We start from the raw sequence: 19,702 nt of genomic DNA on the forward strand, positions 1-19,702 counted from the left end.
AAAGTTTTCCTAAAAAGTAGGAACAGTTACTCCAATTTAAGATATTCAGATTCCAAAGACTTTCTGACCTTCTCCCTCATACAGTTAATTGGTTTGAAAAATTTCTGAGTAGGAAGGAAGGAAAAATATTGGAAGATGGCTCCAATTTCCATCGGCCCAAACCTGAAACACAACAAGGATGAGGAGACATTTTTGAAGGTGTGGCATTACTATTCTACTTTTCCTGTTATCATTAATGAACAAGATTACAGAATAGAAAAAAGGAAGCCGCTGAAATTTTGTGGTTCACGTAGAATTATAATAACCACCAGTGAAATTGTGTCCAAGTGAACACCTGGAAAGCTCTGAAGTGCACTGACAATATGCAGGGCGGCAGCCAGAAATCAAACTTTCACAGATCCCTGGTGAGCTCTGTTCTGCCTGCTGCCAGGTTCCCTGGGCTGCTGGGAAGATCAAGTAATATCACTGGTGGGAAAGTGCTTTTAAGAGTTAAGAACGAGAGGACATGCAAGGTTGGGCAATTAACCATCCCTGAGTCTCTAGCCTTCTGAGGCAGAGCTGGATCCTGGCTGCCTTCCCAGCCCACCATCACCATCCTCCTCCTGGCTCCTCTCTCCTCGCTGAGTCCTGGTTCCCTTGCCCAATGCTACGGACTTGTCCCATATATTTCTTTTCCCTGCCACAAGTCTATACCAGTGGCTCTGGAAAATTCTGTCTGGGGCTATTCTCTGAGTAGTGTTTCTTATCCTATCGCTCAATGTTTCACTGTGATGTCTTCCCAGAACATCAAAAACTGATAGAAACTCTCAACCCTCAATCTAGTTAATCTTCCTAATTTCCCAGCCTTGACCGACAGCACCAATCCTCCTTGAGTTATTTCTGAACCTCCTTCTTAAGCCCAAGGGTGATGTGTTTTATTCCAAACGTCTCTCATACATCGCTGCTTCCTCTCTGTTTTCTCGGCCACCAACCTGGTCCTGGCTGTCATCACCGTAGCTGGACTGCTACAACTGTCTCTGAAAGACATCTGAGCAAGTCTCCTTCCACTGGCCAAGCCACTTGCTACTTCCATAAGTGTTTCCACACCCTCCCTGCTTCCTTTTTACATTTACCTGCTCCAAAATTTTCAACAGCAAGTACTGCCTACACTCCACTGCTTGGCAGTCCCTCCTTCCACATTTGAGGCCCCCTCTCGGACAGATTTTATTTCTTAGCATATAACCTACCTTTGGTCAGGTTCTTACGCTCACATCCTCCTTCACTTCATGCAAGCTAAACCTATTTAATCGTTCAAGGCCTATTCAGATCCCGTCTACTCTAGGAGGCCATCCTCAACTACCCCCAAATTCATTCATCAGCACCCCCTCCCCCTCCTCTGAACCCCCATGGCATTTAGATTCTCATGTCATCCTCTTTCAATTTTGTCTGTCACTTTACACTGTCTTGGACAGCTTAATCCTATCATAGGAATGTTAGGCTTGGTTCTCCAGGTAGCTTTCAGAGGGCAGTATCCGCAATTTATGTTTACTCTTCATCAGTGCCTACCATAGTGCTGTCCTTATGAGCACTCAACAAAACCACTTGGTTGATTTTTAGTGTTCACTGGGCCCCACCCAAGACAGATGCAGGCAACTACTTAAAGGGGCACTAAATATAAATATTACTTTTGCTTGTTGTTTGTTCTTTCAAATCTCTTCAGCTCCCTGAGAAAAATGCTGCCTTAGGTAGTAAGAGAAATGCTGATGTGGTTCTTGGCCACTGTGCAGAGGCACCAAACTCTGCTTTGTGACTAAGCATCATTACCAACAGTATTCAATTCTCAAAGTCAGCTTCCTTCTCAGTTGCATCTAGAGCCAAGGAGTTTCAGGGAAAATGAGATGGTCCTGGCTAAAAGTCAGTGTTGTGGAAGTCATAGCTGATATGTCCTGAAAACCAGCCCACAATGAAAAAGCAATCTGCTAATTTTATCAGTGGCATGTCACCTTGAGTACTGTTCTAAGTGAGGACCACTGCCCCGGGTATGCCCACAAACCAAAGAGTGTAGAGGTGGGCTGGAAGCTTAGCCCACATGAGTGAAAGTAATTTCAGAGGTAAGATTTCCACTTTGAACATGTTTTCAAGAAGTAGTTCCCAGGAAATACAGTTACTGATGGGAATAGGCTAACGGGGGAGGAGGAAGCATCCTCAAATATTCCTCCAGGGCAATTCAAACTGTAGTCACTGCAGTCCCAGGTTTCAGAAACTCAGAATGATGAGAAAGAGCTCCAGCGTGCACACACACACACACACACACACACACACACTCTCTCTCTCTCTCTCTCTCTCTTTCTCTCTCTCTCTCTCTCTCTCTCTCTTTCACACACACACACATAGCATCTATCAAGTCTTAGTATTCAGATACAGGGAACAAATGATTTTGGCAAGGACTTGTAGACTATATGGAAAAGTTCTATCTTAATAAAAAGTAAATAAAATAATAAAGTATATGAAGACTTATCAGAGTCACAGCCATAACATTTCAGGGGTAATTAATTTCCCCTGTGGCACAGATTAAGAAAATAAGGCTTACAGGGCTCTTCGCACAGCACTATGGGACACTATACCAAGAAAAGCTGCTCAGGTGTGCGCCGGAGCCCAGATTTCAAGTTATTACATGAGGGGTGGGAGGGAGTGGACACAAAAGAACAGCTGCTAGCTTGCTAGTTCTTGTTACCAATATACTTTACACAACAGATGTATTTATTACCAGGTTGATTGTAAATAGAATTCTTTTAGACAAATTCTATTTTAAACTGAGCAGGGAAGCTGTTATTTGAAGGAGTACTAAAGCTCAATATGGCCCCAAGATCTTTTATAAATGCATATATTGAGTTTGACTTTGCTTACTAAAGCAGGCTCCATCATATTATTAATATTATTTTAAAGACACTAAAACCTTCATTTTCAAGTACTTTTTTTGCTGTACATATTTACTATTTCTGCTATTGGCTGGAAAACACTGATGAGGCTAAAAACTGATTTAAAAATAAAAAAGAACTCCTCAATAGAAAAAAAGAAAATTACTAAAATTATCCAACCATCAATGACTTAAACAAGGGGAAAACTATATTCTGTTATCTGGTCAAAATTTCAAATTCACTGACATACAAAATATAGGTTCCTGAAATTTTTCTATGAAGAAAAATTGTAGGCAGAGTTCTATTTTCTCATTAATCCCTTTTATAAAGTTGAATATGGCATTACTCAAAGCAATACATAAAATCTGAAATCAAGATATAATAAAATTATATTCAAGGATGCAGCCTTAAAAAAAAAAGAACAAGAGTAAAATTATATGAGAAATAACAACTAAGTGAATTTGAAACAGAAAACATGGTGATAGGATGCTCATCCTACGTGAACAGGAGAGAGAGGAGAGTGGAGGCAGTGACTTGCATCAGGACTGACAGACAAGGCAAGTGAGGCAGGGACTTTGTCTAACCCCAGGAGCTTACAATGTCCTATAATAAAACACCAGGTCAGGCCTTCATCTCTGTACTGCACCCTTCTCATCTCTAGAATAGGAACACAAGGATCTGTAATTCTAAAACGTTTGTGTGTGTTTTTAATTAGGCTGATTTTAAAATCTGCTTTTCCCACATCATTCTTCTTTCTGTCAGCCTTCCAGAGTGACAAGGATAGAAATCATTTTTAAGCCAATGGTTCAGTTTGATTAACATGCTTCTTACCACTAAGTCCCCCAGCGAACTATGAGGTGACTAAAGGTGACTAAAGCAAACAGTCCCAGTTCTGCTACTTTGCCATCTCAGATCCTAGGCATGTCAGATAGCTGAACCCCTCAAGTAAACTAAAACACCGAAAATCTAATGAAGGTAGGAATCTATTATATCCACTTACAGTGCTTAACAAAGCATCATGCCCAGGGTTAAGTGCTCAACATATATTTACTGGTTAACCTTTAAGTTGCTGAGGGATGTTATTCAGAAGCTCTAGAAATGTCTGCACAATTGCAGATTGTTATCAGCCTTCTCCGACTCTGGTGCTTCTTGGCAAATTTACATTTAGAATTTAATCTGTGTGTTCCTGTGTAGCTTCTTACATATTCTTTGAGCCTAATTTAATTAAATTCTATTTAACGCCCGATAAGATTACCTACATGTGATTTCTAAAAGCAAGAGGTAATCAAGTCTAGTGGAAAGTAGAAGTTGGAGGCAAAAGAACTCAGTTCTAGGTAACCCTAAACAAGTGAGGGACCTCATGTCTCAGTATTCTCATCTGTAAAATGGGAAAATGTCATCAGACCTAAATGAAGTAAGAACACTATTCTTCAGCTGTCTATACCAGGGGTGGGCAAACTTTTTGACTCGAGGGCCACAATGGGTTCTTAAACTGGACCGGAGGGCCGGAACAAAAGGAGTGTTTGTGTGAACTAATATAAATTCAAAGTAAAGGAGCAGAGGGGAGAGCAAGAGAACCGGATAGAACAGCCGGATCCAGCCCGCAGGCCGTAGTTTGCCCACGGCTGGCTATACAATATAATTATTCTTCAAAGCAAAAAGAAGTCATTTTAAATGATTTCTAAAACACAGGCTGCACATTTTAATACATTTTTCAAATATGCAGACTGATTTAGGCATTTCTAAGGAAATATTTATTCTGCCTTTCAGCTTTCTCTCATGGCATCTGTTGTGACTAGTAGCTAAGGAAAAGAAAAATCTAATGTCATTAACAGTAGACCCCAGGTCCCCACCACTCACTTAATGAGAGAGGGGAGTACAGTGAGAAGCAAATGAAAAGGTAAACGAAATGAGGATGAGTGGAGCTAAGGAGAAAGGCAGAGAAAATCGGGTTAGTAAAGAAAAACAAGTCCATCTTTCATCTCTCCTGGCTCCTACTGATGGCAGACGGTGTATTTAATCTACTGAGAGACCAGATTTAAGGCCTCCCTTTGGCATAGTCCATCCATGAATTATTAACGTTTGCAGAAGCAATAGCAGATCCGCTCACAGCGATCTGAGAGGACAATGACGATTAACCAAGATGGGATTATTAATCCCTCCACTTCCCTTTCCTCTGTCTCCCTCTCTCCATTCCCCTCTGGGCTCTGACTGCTTTTTAGGCAGTGTATTTTGAGCTACAGCCTCAGTTATCGGAGTCAATACTACCTCCATGGTGAAAAAAAAAAAAATCAATGACCAATTAGAAGTAATAAGTTTTTAATATATATAAGTTTTAAACATATTTTTTTGACCGCTGTGTCCTTGATGAAACAAAGATAAAAACAAGGGTGGTAAATTCTTTATGGACTCAAACAAATAATAATTTAAAAGTGGGCAGACAGCTGGAAAAACAGGGTTTACCTACACTAGACTTCTGTAATCACTTAACCTGGTGGATCTCAAACTGGAGGACTTGTTAAAACACAGATTCTGGGATCCCACCTCCATAGATTTGGATCCGGTAGGTCTGGGGTGGAGCTGAGAATTTGCATTTCACACAAAGTCCCAGAGATGCTGATGCTGGTCTGACCCCACACTTTGGCATCACTGAGAAAGAGCCTCTTTCAGTTGCCAAAGGTATTAAGGGCATGAGGAGAATGGAGAAGGAAATTAAAACCAACCAGAGGTAGAAAGCTAATACAAAGACAGAGATGAGATTTACAGCTCCTTTCCCTTCCGAACTCCCAAAGAAAGACCTAGATGCCTGAAGGGCTCTGCAATATGTCTGCTAATCTAAAACAAACACAGTCCAGCACAATCCTTACCCCTTACCCCAAAAAATGAGCTAGTAGGAGCCCTGGCAGGTATTAGTGGTCAGAATGTCGGCTCGCACACCGAAGGGCATATACCTGGGTTGCATGCTCAATCCAGTCCCAGTTGGGGCTTCCAATCGATGTGTCTCTTACACATCTATGTCTCTTTCCTCTCTCTCTCTCTCTCTCTCTCTCTCTCTCTCTCTCTCTCTCTCTCTCTCTCGTGAGCTAGTAGGATGAATAGTTAACAAATGGTGAAGAACACACATGAAGCTGGGAGTTAATCTATAAACTGATTTCCTAAAACATGAGAAACAAAATTAAATATCCCTTGGTCATTTTCTTCCCCATCATTCTCTCCACTTAGGATTTGGCTTTAAAGTATAATCAGTTCTTTTGCTATGTACTATAACAGAAAAATCTTATACACCTTCGATATCAAGCTGAGTCAGGTATCAAAAACACAAAAGTAGAATATAAGCAGAAGCTTTGGGCAAGGGCCAAGAATAAGAAAATACAACTTCCGGGTACCCATTAAAAAAGCCAAACATGAGCAGGTTAGCTAGATGGAGAAAATAAATTCCACTTCTTTGGGGTTTGCAAATGCAGAAAACACAGTAATGAGAGCGTGTGAGGAAGAGGCTCACCTCTGGCAGCCAGCAAGGCCAGGTTCCCACAGAACCAGTCTCTCCAGCAGCCCGGTACAACCTCACATCTATATGGTGCTCACTCTACAGAGAAGGCAGCCATGATTTCACAGCTAACCCGTGATTGGGAAAAAAGGAGGTACACTCCCATTAGCAATGGGTGCTCTGAATGACAGCCAGCCTAAAAGGCTGGGGAAAGAGGTGCAGAGAAAGAGGGATACAAAGGATAGAAAGAAAGAAAGGAAAGCAGAAGAAGGGAAGATAGCCAGGGAAAGGAAGGAAACGGGGTGAAAACGGAAAGCAAAAAACCTGGCAAAAACAAATAAAAAATCTCTCCCCCAAATCTGCTCTAAACCCTGACGTCTACCACTAGTTCGCCTGAATGTGACATTTGTTCTGGTTTGCCACGTTGCATTCGTTGGCACCAATGACCTACTCAGACAACATAAACCAGGCTGAAAGGCCCTAGGGTGACAAAGCTCAGGAAACCCTGAGCCCTTCACTTAAAGGGCATCTGTAAACTAAGTCAGCAGCAGCAACGAACATCAGCACCACTTTTTGTTCCAAAGTGTATCTAAGATGGAAAAAATGAGGCTTGGTTTACTCTTCTAAGTAGCATTTTCATCCCTACAACTGATTTCACTAACCAGCAAACCTTTCACATGGAAAAAAATGGAAATGTCACTTCAAAGAAAATAGGTGAGAAAAGGTCCAGGAGGAAGGAAAGGACCAAAACATCAGTGGCCAAAGAACTACCTTAGTGTCTTTGCAAAAACTAGTAACGTGGCATTCACCCAACCAGTCCAGCCCTTGATGCTTTCCACAGCAAGGCATGATAATAAGGATACAGGGCAAGGTACCAGAATTATGTGTTCAAGTTCCACCTCAGATCGTAACTAATCTCTCTATCTGGGTCTCAACTTCCCCTTCTAATAGAAATGATGACAACATCCATTTAACCCACCTGAAACATTGCTGTGAGGAACCAGATGGTACTGGACAAATGGAAGAATAAAAGAAAAGATGGGTCGTTTATAGGAATTGAGGAATTCTAACTAATAACAGCTATTTTTTATAGTTTATCTCTAACACATGCTTTATGGACTAATTCCTCACCTGTTAAAATACATCTATTTTCCTTATCATTTCAAACAGATGTTCTATAGTCTCAAGTACCTGCTCTGTACAATTTAACACTCCCAAAATGGTCCAGCAACTTCCAGGGGTAATACAGCCATCAAGAAAGCGCTATGGAGCCATTTTTCAAGTTCTCTAAAGTAAGCATGTCTTCGTTTTGTAATTAGGGAGAAAAGTGGATTTTCCTCCTAAAGCCATTCAGTTCACATTCACTCTCAAAATCCCTAATGTAATGTTTCCTTGTCATCTAACTCCCTCAGCCCTCCCTCAAGACGTGAGACCCGCTCTCTATTCCAATCGAGAGGTGTCCAGGTTGGGAATGAAAGTCTGTAATGGACAATGATTACTTCTCCTCCAACCACTCTGAGCCCAGCTCCCTCCGAAAACAGGATATTGCACCAGCCCTCAGCTGGATTCTAGAGAGTGGCATCAGATCCATGCTGAGGGCCACTTACCCGGGAGTGCTTAACTGGGACCTACTCTTGAACACCACAAGGACATTTTGGTTCCCTGCTTGGTCTTCTCTTTGAAATTCTGTTATGTTAGTTTGCATTTATTTAAAAGAGCCAGTTAATCCAAAGGATACCAATTCGTATGACTTTAGTTAGCATTCTATTCATGCTGTCTCCTAGAAATGAATAATTTTGCTGTATAGAGAAATTATTTCCTGTATTCTGGAGCAAACACAAAGTTGAGGGCTTTGTCTGTATCTTTAAAAACCAAACACACATAATTCCCTTAGACAGCCAAATCATATTATAAGATTCAAGATTTCAGCATTCCGGCACACTGCCAGAGCCTAATGGCCAGTCAGACGCTAAGTAAGGAAATGGGTCTGCATTAAACCTACAAATAAGTCAACAATCAATAGTTCAGAATTACAGTAAAAATTTGATGTGCCCTTTAAATTGCTTCTAGCATCATCCTTCTAACTCAAGCTCAGCTTCAGAGGCAAAACAAAACAAAGATGATCAAGCAGAAGCTGAACACAACCAATTTTCAAAGCACAAAGCCTTGGCATTTCAAAACTAAAAGCTGCTCCAGGATTTCAGAGAAATCCTTTACTGTGTACCTGCAGGGCAGCAAAGCTGAGACATATCGGCTGAGCTTTAGACAGTAAATTGAACTGACAGCTCAGAAAGCAGAAAAGCATGACAAAAAAGCAAGCACCTGGAGAAGATAAAGGGATGAAGCAGGTTTGGCCTTCTGTAAAACTCAACTCCCCCAAAGCCAGCTGGAAAGCACGTTCCACCTTCTCCCTCAATCAACATTGTTTTATTACTAAGCTTATGCAAATAAGAGCAATGCCTGCCACACCCAGAGAGGGCTTTCTACTTGTTATTTTGCTCTAAATGAACACTCAGTTATACTTCTCTCTCATACTTCCCCTACCTCTCTCCTTCAAATATATCCTGGAAATTCACTCCTTTACTAAAACACTCAGTCTACAAATGAAATTTAAAACCTAAGGGCTGCACTCAAACCAACAGAAGGGAGCTCAACTCTGGCACACCTAGCCTTAGGCTCCTCCTCAGTGAAATTCGGTGAGCAATAGTATCCACATCAGGCTATAACTGAAAAGAATTAAATGAGGAAACCCAGAAAGTGTTTGGTACAGTGTCTGGACATAATAAATGTTCAGTAAATCTTAGCTTTGCCTCCCTGATTTTAGCTGCCATAAAAGAAAAGACAGGAATTCAAACTTTGGTGCCATGTTTCACTGTAACAGCAGGGAACACTTAAACTAAAGAAGGGAAAAGGAAAGGGAGTGAGAAAGCACAGCTATTTAAATTAGAACTACTCAAAGTAAGGTTGAAGGGGTACCAGCCCGCAAATAGTTTGTTCCCAGTCTAAAAGGCAAGGACAAAAACTGAGAATAAGCATTTAGAAACTTTTACAGCAATCTAACAGAATCGTTTTACATCTATTGAATTTAATTTTAAAAACTAGGGCTTATATCTTACGTCTTTCGTTTCGTTTTTCCTGGTCAATTTATTTTTACTCTATTTTATAAAAGTATCTCTCAGTTTGACATAAAATGGGCGTTGTGGGGAAGAAGCTTGTTTGAGAAGCACTGATTCCATGAGCACCTTTTGAATGAACCATACTCCTTCATGAAGACATCTGGGCACTGTGGAATCTCATCACACAGCCAAGGGCCATCGCGAATGCCAGTAAACCTTCAAGGATCCGCCAGGCCCTGCTCATTTAGAGAGCGGACCTGCTGAAACAGACGGATACGCATTGTGGATAAGAGAGACCTAATAAGAGAGGAGAAAGTACTCCCAGATAATATCACACCAGTGTGTTTTGGTAACTGGAGCAAATCAAGCATATTATAACCTTCCACAGCAGTTTCTACCTGTCCCTAAGATAGTGACAGCATTTTAAAATAGACAAATAATATTTTTAAAGAAAAGGGAGTGGAGCATACTGTCCCCCATATCCTTTTGCTCATGCCATTCAAAGAAATATACCAAACTGGTTAGTAATAATGAAATCAACCAGTAAACCCACACTATGCACGTACGTTCTGCTGACCTAACCCTCCCGTTTTATAAGTGAAACAGCACAGTCCTAGTTGCGAAGATGTTTCCTAAGACAAGGGTCTTTCTGGACAATTTCCTGGGAGCAGTGGCACACCTGGCCTTGCTCAGCAGATTCGGCCGCAGCGCTTCCAGTGCTGCTGTTTTCTGGAAAGCACTGCAGCGTTTTGCTGGTGGCATCTCAGCCTCAACAGCCACTCCACAGTGAAAAGAGGGCTCACCCTTCGGTCCTCCAGCATAATTAAGGTGGCATGTGCATCCCTAAGGATCACTGCAGATCCTTAGTGTTGCAGACCAGGGACTGCCAGCCGCCTGGGCTTGGGGGACTTGCTCAACCTCTCCATGTCTGGAGTACAAGATGGAAGCGAGCATTTGTGAGACAGGGAAACGCTTGAAAAGAAAGCAATACACACTGGCGCTGAGAGCTCTGAAGCAAGAGAAACTCTAAGCACAGGTCTTGCCAGTAGAGGATGCTGCCCACCCTACCCGCCAGCTGCTTTTCCTGGTCCCCAACACACAAACCAACAAAAAGGCAAAACCAGCGGTCTGCCCTGTTGGAGCCCTCCTCTCAGTTCCTTCACGGACTGTGGGTTTTTAGTGGAGACAGTGGGAACCCAGGTGCAAAGCTTTGTAACTGAGGAGCCACACTTTGCAACCACCACCAATGGAAGGAGACACTTCAGGCTGCAGGCCTACAAAGCCTGGATTTGACATTCCAAAATGGAAATAGATCACATGGCGCTGTGGCAAGCAGATCAAAGCAGCGCACAGAGTCAAGGCTGCCACCTGGGAATAAGAGACTGGTCTACAGTAATGCATTCAATGGAGGTTTTAACCTCACTTAAATCACACCTACTCCAGTATCAAACAGTGCCCATTCCTGGTTCCTGAAACCCAAGCAATTTAAAGATACCAGACTGAAGATGCTGACGTATGTTCCCCACCTTCCAAGTGCTGGGCATCAACAGAATCGGAGGTTAAGAGACACCTCATGAAGGAGGAAGGATGACTCAGCTCTAGTTCAAAGACACCAGGCCTGGCCAATATTTGAAGTGCTCTATGAAATTGTTAGTTAAATACTTTAGCCCTTGGCTTCTCCCAAAAAACTCTTACCGAACCATTCCAAGTTCTTGAAGCTGGTAATTGATACTCCCCTGCTCACCACAGGATATTAGAAACCTCTAAGAAGACAAAGCAGCCTGTCATTTCCTACTTGCTCCGAACACATTCAGCATCCATTTATTTGCTTTGTGAGAGCCCTGCATTCAGGATAAGAGTAAACAGACAAGTCAAAACCTGAAATCTTATATCCTTGGCTCACCTAAAAGCAATTTTTCACATTTTCCACAAACAATGCCTTTAACATCCATTTTATTTCCAGAGTTACCATTTTTAATTCCAGTCAAAGGAAACTTTAATGTAATTGCATACTTTGGCACCAGCCACACTGCCTACCTTTTCCCTTATCACATGCAGGCAGAAAAATTAAATCATTTCAGTACTGACCGCAGCAATCAGCATCAGACGACCTCATTATAAACACAGAACAGGATGGCACATGAACCTGCTTCTGGGAAGTCAATTACTTTTTCTTCTTTACATGTTTGCTGGCTGTTATCAGCTCTGAGTTACACTGGGTCAGGATTTAATGACAAGGAACAGAAAATATGTTTATTAAGTGGGGGAAATGTGGACACTGCGGTGCTCACACAGGAGACAAAGCCTGGCATGATGGCTGCCCTGAACAAGAACACCGGGCACAGCAAGATGTGTCTTTTCCACATGCACTGCAGCTGCTACAATGGAGTCTTGGCCCAAAGTGTACCTGGTGTTTGTTCCAGGAAAGGGTTTCTCTCCAACAGGATTTGGATACCGTGAAAACTGGATTCATTTAAAAGTGAACCCAAGAGCATTAACTACGGGTTGAGTCCAGAACAGGCAGCGGTTATAAGCTGGGAAAGGGCAAGATTCAAATACCCATTCAAGTCCTTTGAAACCTCAAGAGAAAGGTTACCATGAAGTTCCCTTAGGGGCAAGAGGGATGTAACAAAGGACACCTGCTTAAATAAAAGCCTTCACACTATTACATTCCATGCCATAGTCTCTCATCTTTTCTGATGTGAAAACATTTAAAGAGCAAAGTCTTATTCCTTCAGAGTCCACCAATTCGGGATTTCTAATACTCCATTTGGCCTTGGTCACCATTATGTGCAGAAAAGCCTACTCAAGCATATCAACGGCACAAAGAATATGAAAGAATTGTGTTTTTCCTACTCAGACTATTTCTCAAACTTGTTACATAAATTCTCAGTATGCAAATAGATGCAATCTTATAAATGAACCTCATCTCTTCCTTAAATTTACTAAAGCAGCTCTGGCAAGACCTCTCTCCTTGGTACACATGCTTAGTAGTTTCAATTTCTAGAAACAGATGAAAATGACAACTACATTTCTTTAAAAATAATCCTGGAATTAAGCTACAGTTCACCCAAGCAGAATGCACTTTCCTTCAACTGAGTTGAGCCAGGGAAAGCTTACTGTGCTTTTTCCTCAATGTTACATTTTACCTATAATCTTCCTGATCAGTCTGACCCTCTTTCCAACAAATTACCACAGGATTTCTGAGACCAATTCCTACTGAGAACTTGCCAGTGCCACACACACATAATTAGCAAGCAACACAACCACTTTTCTTCTTAGGTGTTATATATAGTTGCATTTAAGCAGCAGTATCTTAATTCCAAAGATATAAAGTTAAAAGATAAACCATGAAAATAACAATGTAGGTTATATAACAATAAGGGGTTATGCCACCAGTGTGATTCATTTTTATACTTACCAAAGCCATTTAGTTTCTTCTGATTACTGAAATAAGCTAAGAGCGGTTTGAGCATACGCTACCTTTCCAAAGCCAAGAACAGAAAAAAAGGAAGGAAATAATGAATATTTTATTACAGACACAGTGTGGTAAGCAAAACAAGGTTTTAACAAGTCAATTATTACTGCACCATTAGTCTTATATGTGATAGATCCGTTTCCCTGACTTTAATTTTCTTGTAGTCATTTTATTCTGTTTAAGACGTTGTTTTCTCTTTCCTCACACAGGACAGATTTTCATCTGGAAATTTAGACATTATGAAGACCTTTGGTACAGGATTTTTTTTTCCTAAAGAAAAGGCTAAAATCTAAGATTTGAATTGGCTGCTAAATCAATTCCAACAACGTATTCTAAATTTCTGTTTACTTTGTGAGGGAACATTCAGAAAGTTTTGTTTTTTCTTAAGCAGTAAAAGCCAACACATTAACTTTGGAGGTCATGGGGAGGAGAGAGCTAAGAAGACCATTGAAGGGGTGGCATCTAAGGAAAGCCTTGGAGTGTTAGACTGAAGTTAGGGCTTGGGCATTACAAAGGTGCTATCCACGCTAAAGGAAAGTGGTAAGCAAAGGCCGAACGTATAAAAGAAAAGAGAAAAGATTAGGCCACTGTTTGGCTGAATACACAAACACCCAAATTAGCTCTTCCTGCCTTAGAAAAGTACCACAACCTAATCCTACTTATACTTACCCTAAAAACTAGGTATTTCATACAAAGCAGACTGTTTCTAGTTGGAAAATGTCTCTACAGAAATCTCTCAAACACATCATCATCCTGGATGTAGGGTAGGCCCTAAACCAGGGACCAGTAGAGCCCTTACAAAAGAGGACGTGGATTTGCCAACACGAGAAAAAACCTGGGAAGATGGAGGCAGAGAATGGAGTTACGCTGCCACAAACCCGGAATGCCAGGAGCTACCAGGGGCCAGAAGAAGGGTTCTCCCCTAGAGTCTTCGGAGAGGAGCATGCTGCTGCCAACACCTCAATTTCAAACTCCGGCTCCAAAATTGGGAGAGGTAAATTTCTAATGTTTAGGCCACTAAGTCTGTGGTAATTTGTTGTGGCAGGCCTAGGAATCTAATGCAATGCGTTTAGCAATAATATTGTTCTATTTGATCTAGTGTCATTAGAAAATATTATGGTCTAATGCTGAGAAACGGCAGCTCCCATTTTTATGACTAACTCGGGCTACTTCTGCATAGCCTTGAAATATATACGCAATCTAGTGGGAAAGCCAAGGCTTTAACTGAACTGTGTAAATCTGCACTTTATTACTATATAGTACACGTCAGCCATGGTACATTAGGTCTGTTCAGATCATAATAAAGATGTGCAATCTGCCCTCAATATTTCTCTCCACAGACAGAAGTGAGCAAGTGGGCCTCGGGGAGAGGACTTGTGCTCACAAGCACCTTGATGTCACTTTAATACAGCAGGATAGTCGTGTCGGTAACATGCCCTGGTAATAGTTTTGCTCTTCCGCCTCTATTACGCAAATGTGCAGGCCTTCTTTAGGACCATTTCCAAAAAATAAAATCAATAAACATTTTTTAAAATTCTACTAGCACCAGCCATACCTATATTTAAGTGTTATTTTAAACAATGTTACCTTTGCTGGCAACAACGTTTTTAAAATGTATTCTCAGTGCATGCCAACCAACATCACTGATTATGACAAACAAAAAAGTAACAACAAAAAGACCTGCATTAACTTCAAGCTCCATTAGAAACGGAAGGAAATATGATCAGTGTTTACCAAACAGAAAAGGACTATCCATGTATACATAGATGCAAGCTTATAAGTAATGCAAACAACTACATCTACCAGTTGGGCAGCATCTACTCGTATAAAGGATCCTGTAGCATTTCCTTTTATGAACTTATAAACTGACATCATAAATTCACTCTGGGTGGTACTCGGCCCAAGAGATTAAGGTGTACTCTCATCTCAAAAACCACACTGGCTAGAAAAAAAATGTTCATACACAAAAATCCATCAGATTTATGGTATGTTAATTATATATTAATAAAGCTGTTAAAATAAATGAGAAAAAATGTCCATCAAAAAGTATGTCTGGATTTTCTAAAAACAAAAAAAACTGAAAATTTCCAACTTAACTTTTCTTGGATAATGAACACATTATGAGAAGAAAGAAAAGGAAGACCACTCCATACTAAGGGCAAAAGCTGGCCTGGTTCTTACCTTTGACTTCCAAATAAGAAATCAGACAAGGACATGACACTACTGTGCAGACCGGAAGTTGAAGCATAGGTCAGCTGAGCCACACAATGCAACTTAAAGCTTCCAATCCCTACCAATAACTAAAGCCATCTCAGATCAAGCCCAAGTGTCAGCCCTTTTAAAGTTAAATTTTCTCCTTTAAAGCCTTTGCCGGCAAGAAGATGAAGTCAATAGAGGACTTATTTGAAAACTAGTAAGTCTTTACTTCAGGTCTAGATGCTCAATTCCCAAGTAATCAAAAGTTATCTTGAATTGACAGTTTGCATTTCTGAAGGTATTCCAGAAAGCCCAACTGAGAGGTAAAATTTTGAAATTGAGGCAACCTTCCTCTCAAAATTCAAAGATTTCCCAATGGTAAGACCAAAACTCTTAGCTATGCTCATTCCAAATCAAAAAACACTAATGTGACCAAGGGTACCCTGCTTGGAAGCCATCTGATGGGAAGTTGAAGGGGACTGTTCATGCATTAAGTAGAAGGTCAGAATAAATGACAGTTATGACTCAATGCATTCAGGAGCCCATCATTCACATCTCAAAGCAAAAAATGGAGTACCACATCAGTGGGAATTGGTAAAGTGCATCAGTAAATGTGGCCGAGTATTCCAAATATGGACTATAAACAAACCAAAGAAAACTTAAAAAGCAGTTAGTTTTTAAAAACACACACACAACTTCCTTGGTATTTTAAACATAAAAAACAAACAAATAACCTATCTGACATCAAGTGTCATGTCTTCCCAACTATTGGGGTACTCCCCAAAATATATGGTGATTATCCTAATTATTTGAGCACTTATCCCATTCACCCACTTCAACCCTGTTAAAAGTATTTGTTTATAGAGTATCAAGCAGTTGAAATACAAGGAGGGGAGAGGAATAGCTAAAACTAAAAAAAAAAAAAGTTAAGTGACAAGTATGTATCCACGGCATTTTTGTTTGTTTTTGTGGGGGTTTTTTGTTAATCCTCATCCAAGGATATTTTCCCATTGATTTTTTTTTTTTTTAAGAGAGCGAGTGGGAGAGGGAAAGACAGAGAGAAACATCGATGTGAGACAAACACTGGTTGGTTGCCTCCTGCATGCACCCTGACCAGGGCCCGGGCTGAGAAAGAGCCCGCAACCAAGGTATATGCCCTTATACCTTGAACCTGGGACCCTCTGATCCACAGGCCAATGCTCTACTCACTGAGTCAAACTGGCTAGGGCCTCCATGGTATTTTGAGATTACATGGGAATAAGAAGGCAACTATTAGGTAACAGGCAAATGTGATTTAGTACTAGAAAAAAACTAGATTTCCATACTCTGGGACCATATCAGTAACAGGAAAAATAAAGAATATCTACAGTTACTCAACTCTCAACTCAAAGTGGTGCTTTAGGTTTCTGAATAGGACTAAATACAAAACGGTGGCCATTAGATGGATTAAAACAGCTCTTGGGAAGGGTAGTGGGTAGAGAGTATTAATCCGAATTGAGCCCAAACAATAACACAATTAGTACCATTTGTAATATGATTTGCCTTGTATGGCCCGGGTCCTTCCAATTCAAAGGTAAATCAGTAAGAAAAATGGTACCCCATTATCCCTTTACTCTAACACAAATGCAGTTTCAATGCCTCAAAACTAAATGGATTACACAAGTTTATTCTTTAACTATGTTTCACACACACACACACACACACACACACACACACACACACATTTCTGATTAGGTTAAAATAGCAATCAACTGTGCCAGTGACATGTTAGGTTAAATGAGAGTAGAGTGCTCTATTAGACAATTTCCTGGTACCACTAATGTAGCCAAATACTTCCTAGAAATTGATGAGTAGGTTTTAGTAAATAGTGCTCTAAGTTTCCCCAGCTCTTTGCCAACCAATGCAAGCAAGATGTAGAAAAGAAATGTGGAAGACGAACAGTAAAATTACTTGAGATGTAGCAAAGAAAACAAGAAAAACATACAACTAATGTTTGTGCCTTGGATTAAGCCCAAAGAAGGAAGAGAAATCTGTCCTCACAATTACAATAACCTGAAAGTGCAGGTCGGAACTGCTTCCTTAAATTCAGCCTAGCAGAGCACTCTGAAAATAACCCAACGTTCCCCAGTAACCTCCAAAGCCGAGTATCCTGAACATCCGAGGAAGAAGAGAATTAAAAAAGAAATCGGGAATTTCTAAATCAGCTCGTCAACAAAGGGCCAGGGCCTTCAGCCTGGGTTGCACGCTCAGGTTTCCGCCTGCATCGGTCCAGGCACCTGGCAGCCCTTACCTGAATGTCTGTGTCCTTCACAGGTTCAAGAGGTTCGAAGGTGGTGGCCGCGCTCAGGCTCTCCAAGCGCTGGGAGATGTGGGAGATGTCAAGTCCCCGAGACCCAAGGAGAACTGACCTATGTAAAGATATAGGGCAGGGAGGAAAAGGTAGGATTAAGACCTCAGTAAGTTTCATAAAATACTAAAGAGTATTTCTTATCCAAAACTCCCTAGACACTCTTATATGGTTGGTTTATACCTTTCCAGAAAGATCTATCACCTGAAATAATAGACCAACACTGCATTTGGTAGCTAGAGAGAAAGTTCTGGTTGTGCCTGAATTAGAGGAAGGGACTTGTCAAGAATAACATGAGAGTATGTCAATAAAATAACAGGCCAGACGGCTCCAAACAGTTTCCAGTAAAGGAGATCATGAGACAGGTGATCTTCTCATCGTTTTGTTATTTACAGCAGCTGCAGCACAAAGCACCATGGACAGTACATAAACAAGCGTGGCTGTGCTCCAATACACTGAACAGGCAGCCGCTGGCTTTGGCTCATGGGTCACAGCCTGCCCACCCTTGATGAACACCTTTATATGTCACACATATTCTTCTTCATGTGTGAAAAAAATTGAACAATTTAAAAATATTAAACAGAAGCAAAAATCTATCAAATCTGTTCCCTAAAATAAAAAATCCAACAAAGTGTATTTAAACTAATGAATTCAGCACCGAAGAGTTCAATCTTAAACCTACAATCTAATTTTAACTAAAATCTGTAAGACAGAGTTTTCTTTCAAAATTTCAGTTAAGAAAAAATTTCTTACTCGGTTCTCTTCTCTGCCCTCATCCTGTACTAAAATATTCACAGCACAATTTATGTCTCTGGCAAGAAGATGGAAAAATACAGTCAACAGCCCTTTGGTTTCTTTTTAAGCACCTGCCCCACCTTATACCCATTCTTTCAGTATTCTAACTTCCTCCTCCCTAAAATAATGAATTTAAGGTAGAAAGAGATGAGGAAGAATGGAAATTTACAAGAGAGCATGACTGATAATTGTTACCAAGAAAACATTTTCCATTTTTGCTCTTAATAGGCTGTAAAGCTGATGCAATTAAATTATAACTATAGCAACTCAGCTGGCACGATGATCCTTGGGCTCCAGCAGCATCCTTGCACACGAGCACAGAGCCTGCACACTCAAGACCAGGGGAACTACAGGCAATGGGGAGCAGCAGTAAGGAGCCTAGTTAGCAGAAATGCCTAACGGCTGGCTGGGGTGCTGGGGAACACAGTCGGGGAGCAGTTGTTGCAGGTAGCTGCAAGGTTGGATAGTTCAAAATCCCTGCCAGGGCTCCTCTGACTTACTTTACCAATACCAACAGAACCGAAACTAACTAGAACTGTTTTTAAAAATAAACTTCGGGGAGGCCTACAGAACAATTTCTACAACCTACTTACTGACTTAGAAGAGCAGCCAAAACTTTCAGCTCTCAAGATTAGCTGGGAAAGAATGCAGCCCTTATACTCATTCCTGGGACATTTATTACGTACCCAAAACAATGTAACCATCTATAATAATAAAAGCGTAATATGCAAATGGACCCAAGGGCCGAAGAGCGGAAGGACCTTCCGGACGACCTTGTGGACAAAGCCGGGGCTGCGAGGGCCGAGGCAGCCAAGGCTGCGAAGGCCTACTCTTGCACAAATTTCATGCAAAGGGCCTCTGGTGTTAACATAAGCACTTAGGTCTTTCTCAAGTTCACTTCATAAATCGACAATTTCCCACATCTTTCACACAGAATCTCTGACTTTCCAGACCCACCAAGGTCACAAATAACAGCACCCCTCCCCATTCGCATGTGCTCTGGAGTCAGCCTGTCTGGGTTTGAACCCTGGCTCATCACTCACCAGTTGTGTGACCTGAGAATGACTTGCCCTCTCTGAGCCTCAGCTGCTCAATGTAATAAGGGGACAACAGTCCTAATATTCATTGTGAGGATAAGCAAAATCTTAAGTAGTCAGTAAATCACACTTCTTTTTTAAAAAAATATTTTTATTAAGCCGAAATCGGTTTGGCTCAGTGGATAGAGCGTCGGCCTGCGGACTGAAAGGTCCCAGGTTCGATTCCGGTCAAGGGCACGTACCTTGGTTGCGGGCACATCCCCAGTAGGAGATGTGTAGGAGGCAGCTGATCGATGTTTCTCTCTCATCGATGTTTCTAACTCTCTATTCCTCTCCCTTCCTCTCTGTA

The 19,702-nt window shown here is 41.2% G+C and overlaps 1 protein-coding gene across 1 annotated transcript in view; it reads right to left on the reverse strand.

The window, feature by feature from the left end:
• Positions 1 to 19,702, reverse strand: part of NUP93 (nucleoporin 93) — a 93,852-nt gene that overhangs the window by 57,538 nt on the left and 16,612 nt on the right. Inside the window, exon 3 of the mRNA XM_080645862.1 lies at positions 17,465 to 17,582. Within this exon, the coding sequence (XP_080501988.1) occupies positions 17,465 to 17,582 (118 nt within the window). The remainder of the gene's footprint in view (positions 1 to 17,464; positions 17,583 to 19,702) is intronic.

Source organism: Plecotus auritus (genome assembly GCF_963455305.1).
Source record: "Plecotus auritus genome assembly, chromosome: 10".
NCBI lineage: Eukaryota > Metazoa > Chordata > Mammalia > Chiroptera > Vespertilionidae > Plecotus > Plecotus auritus.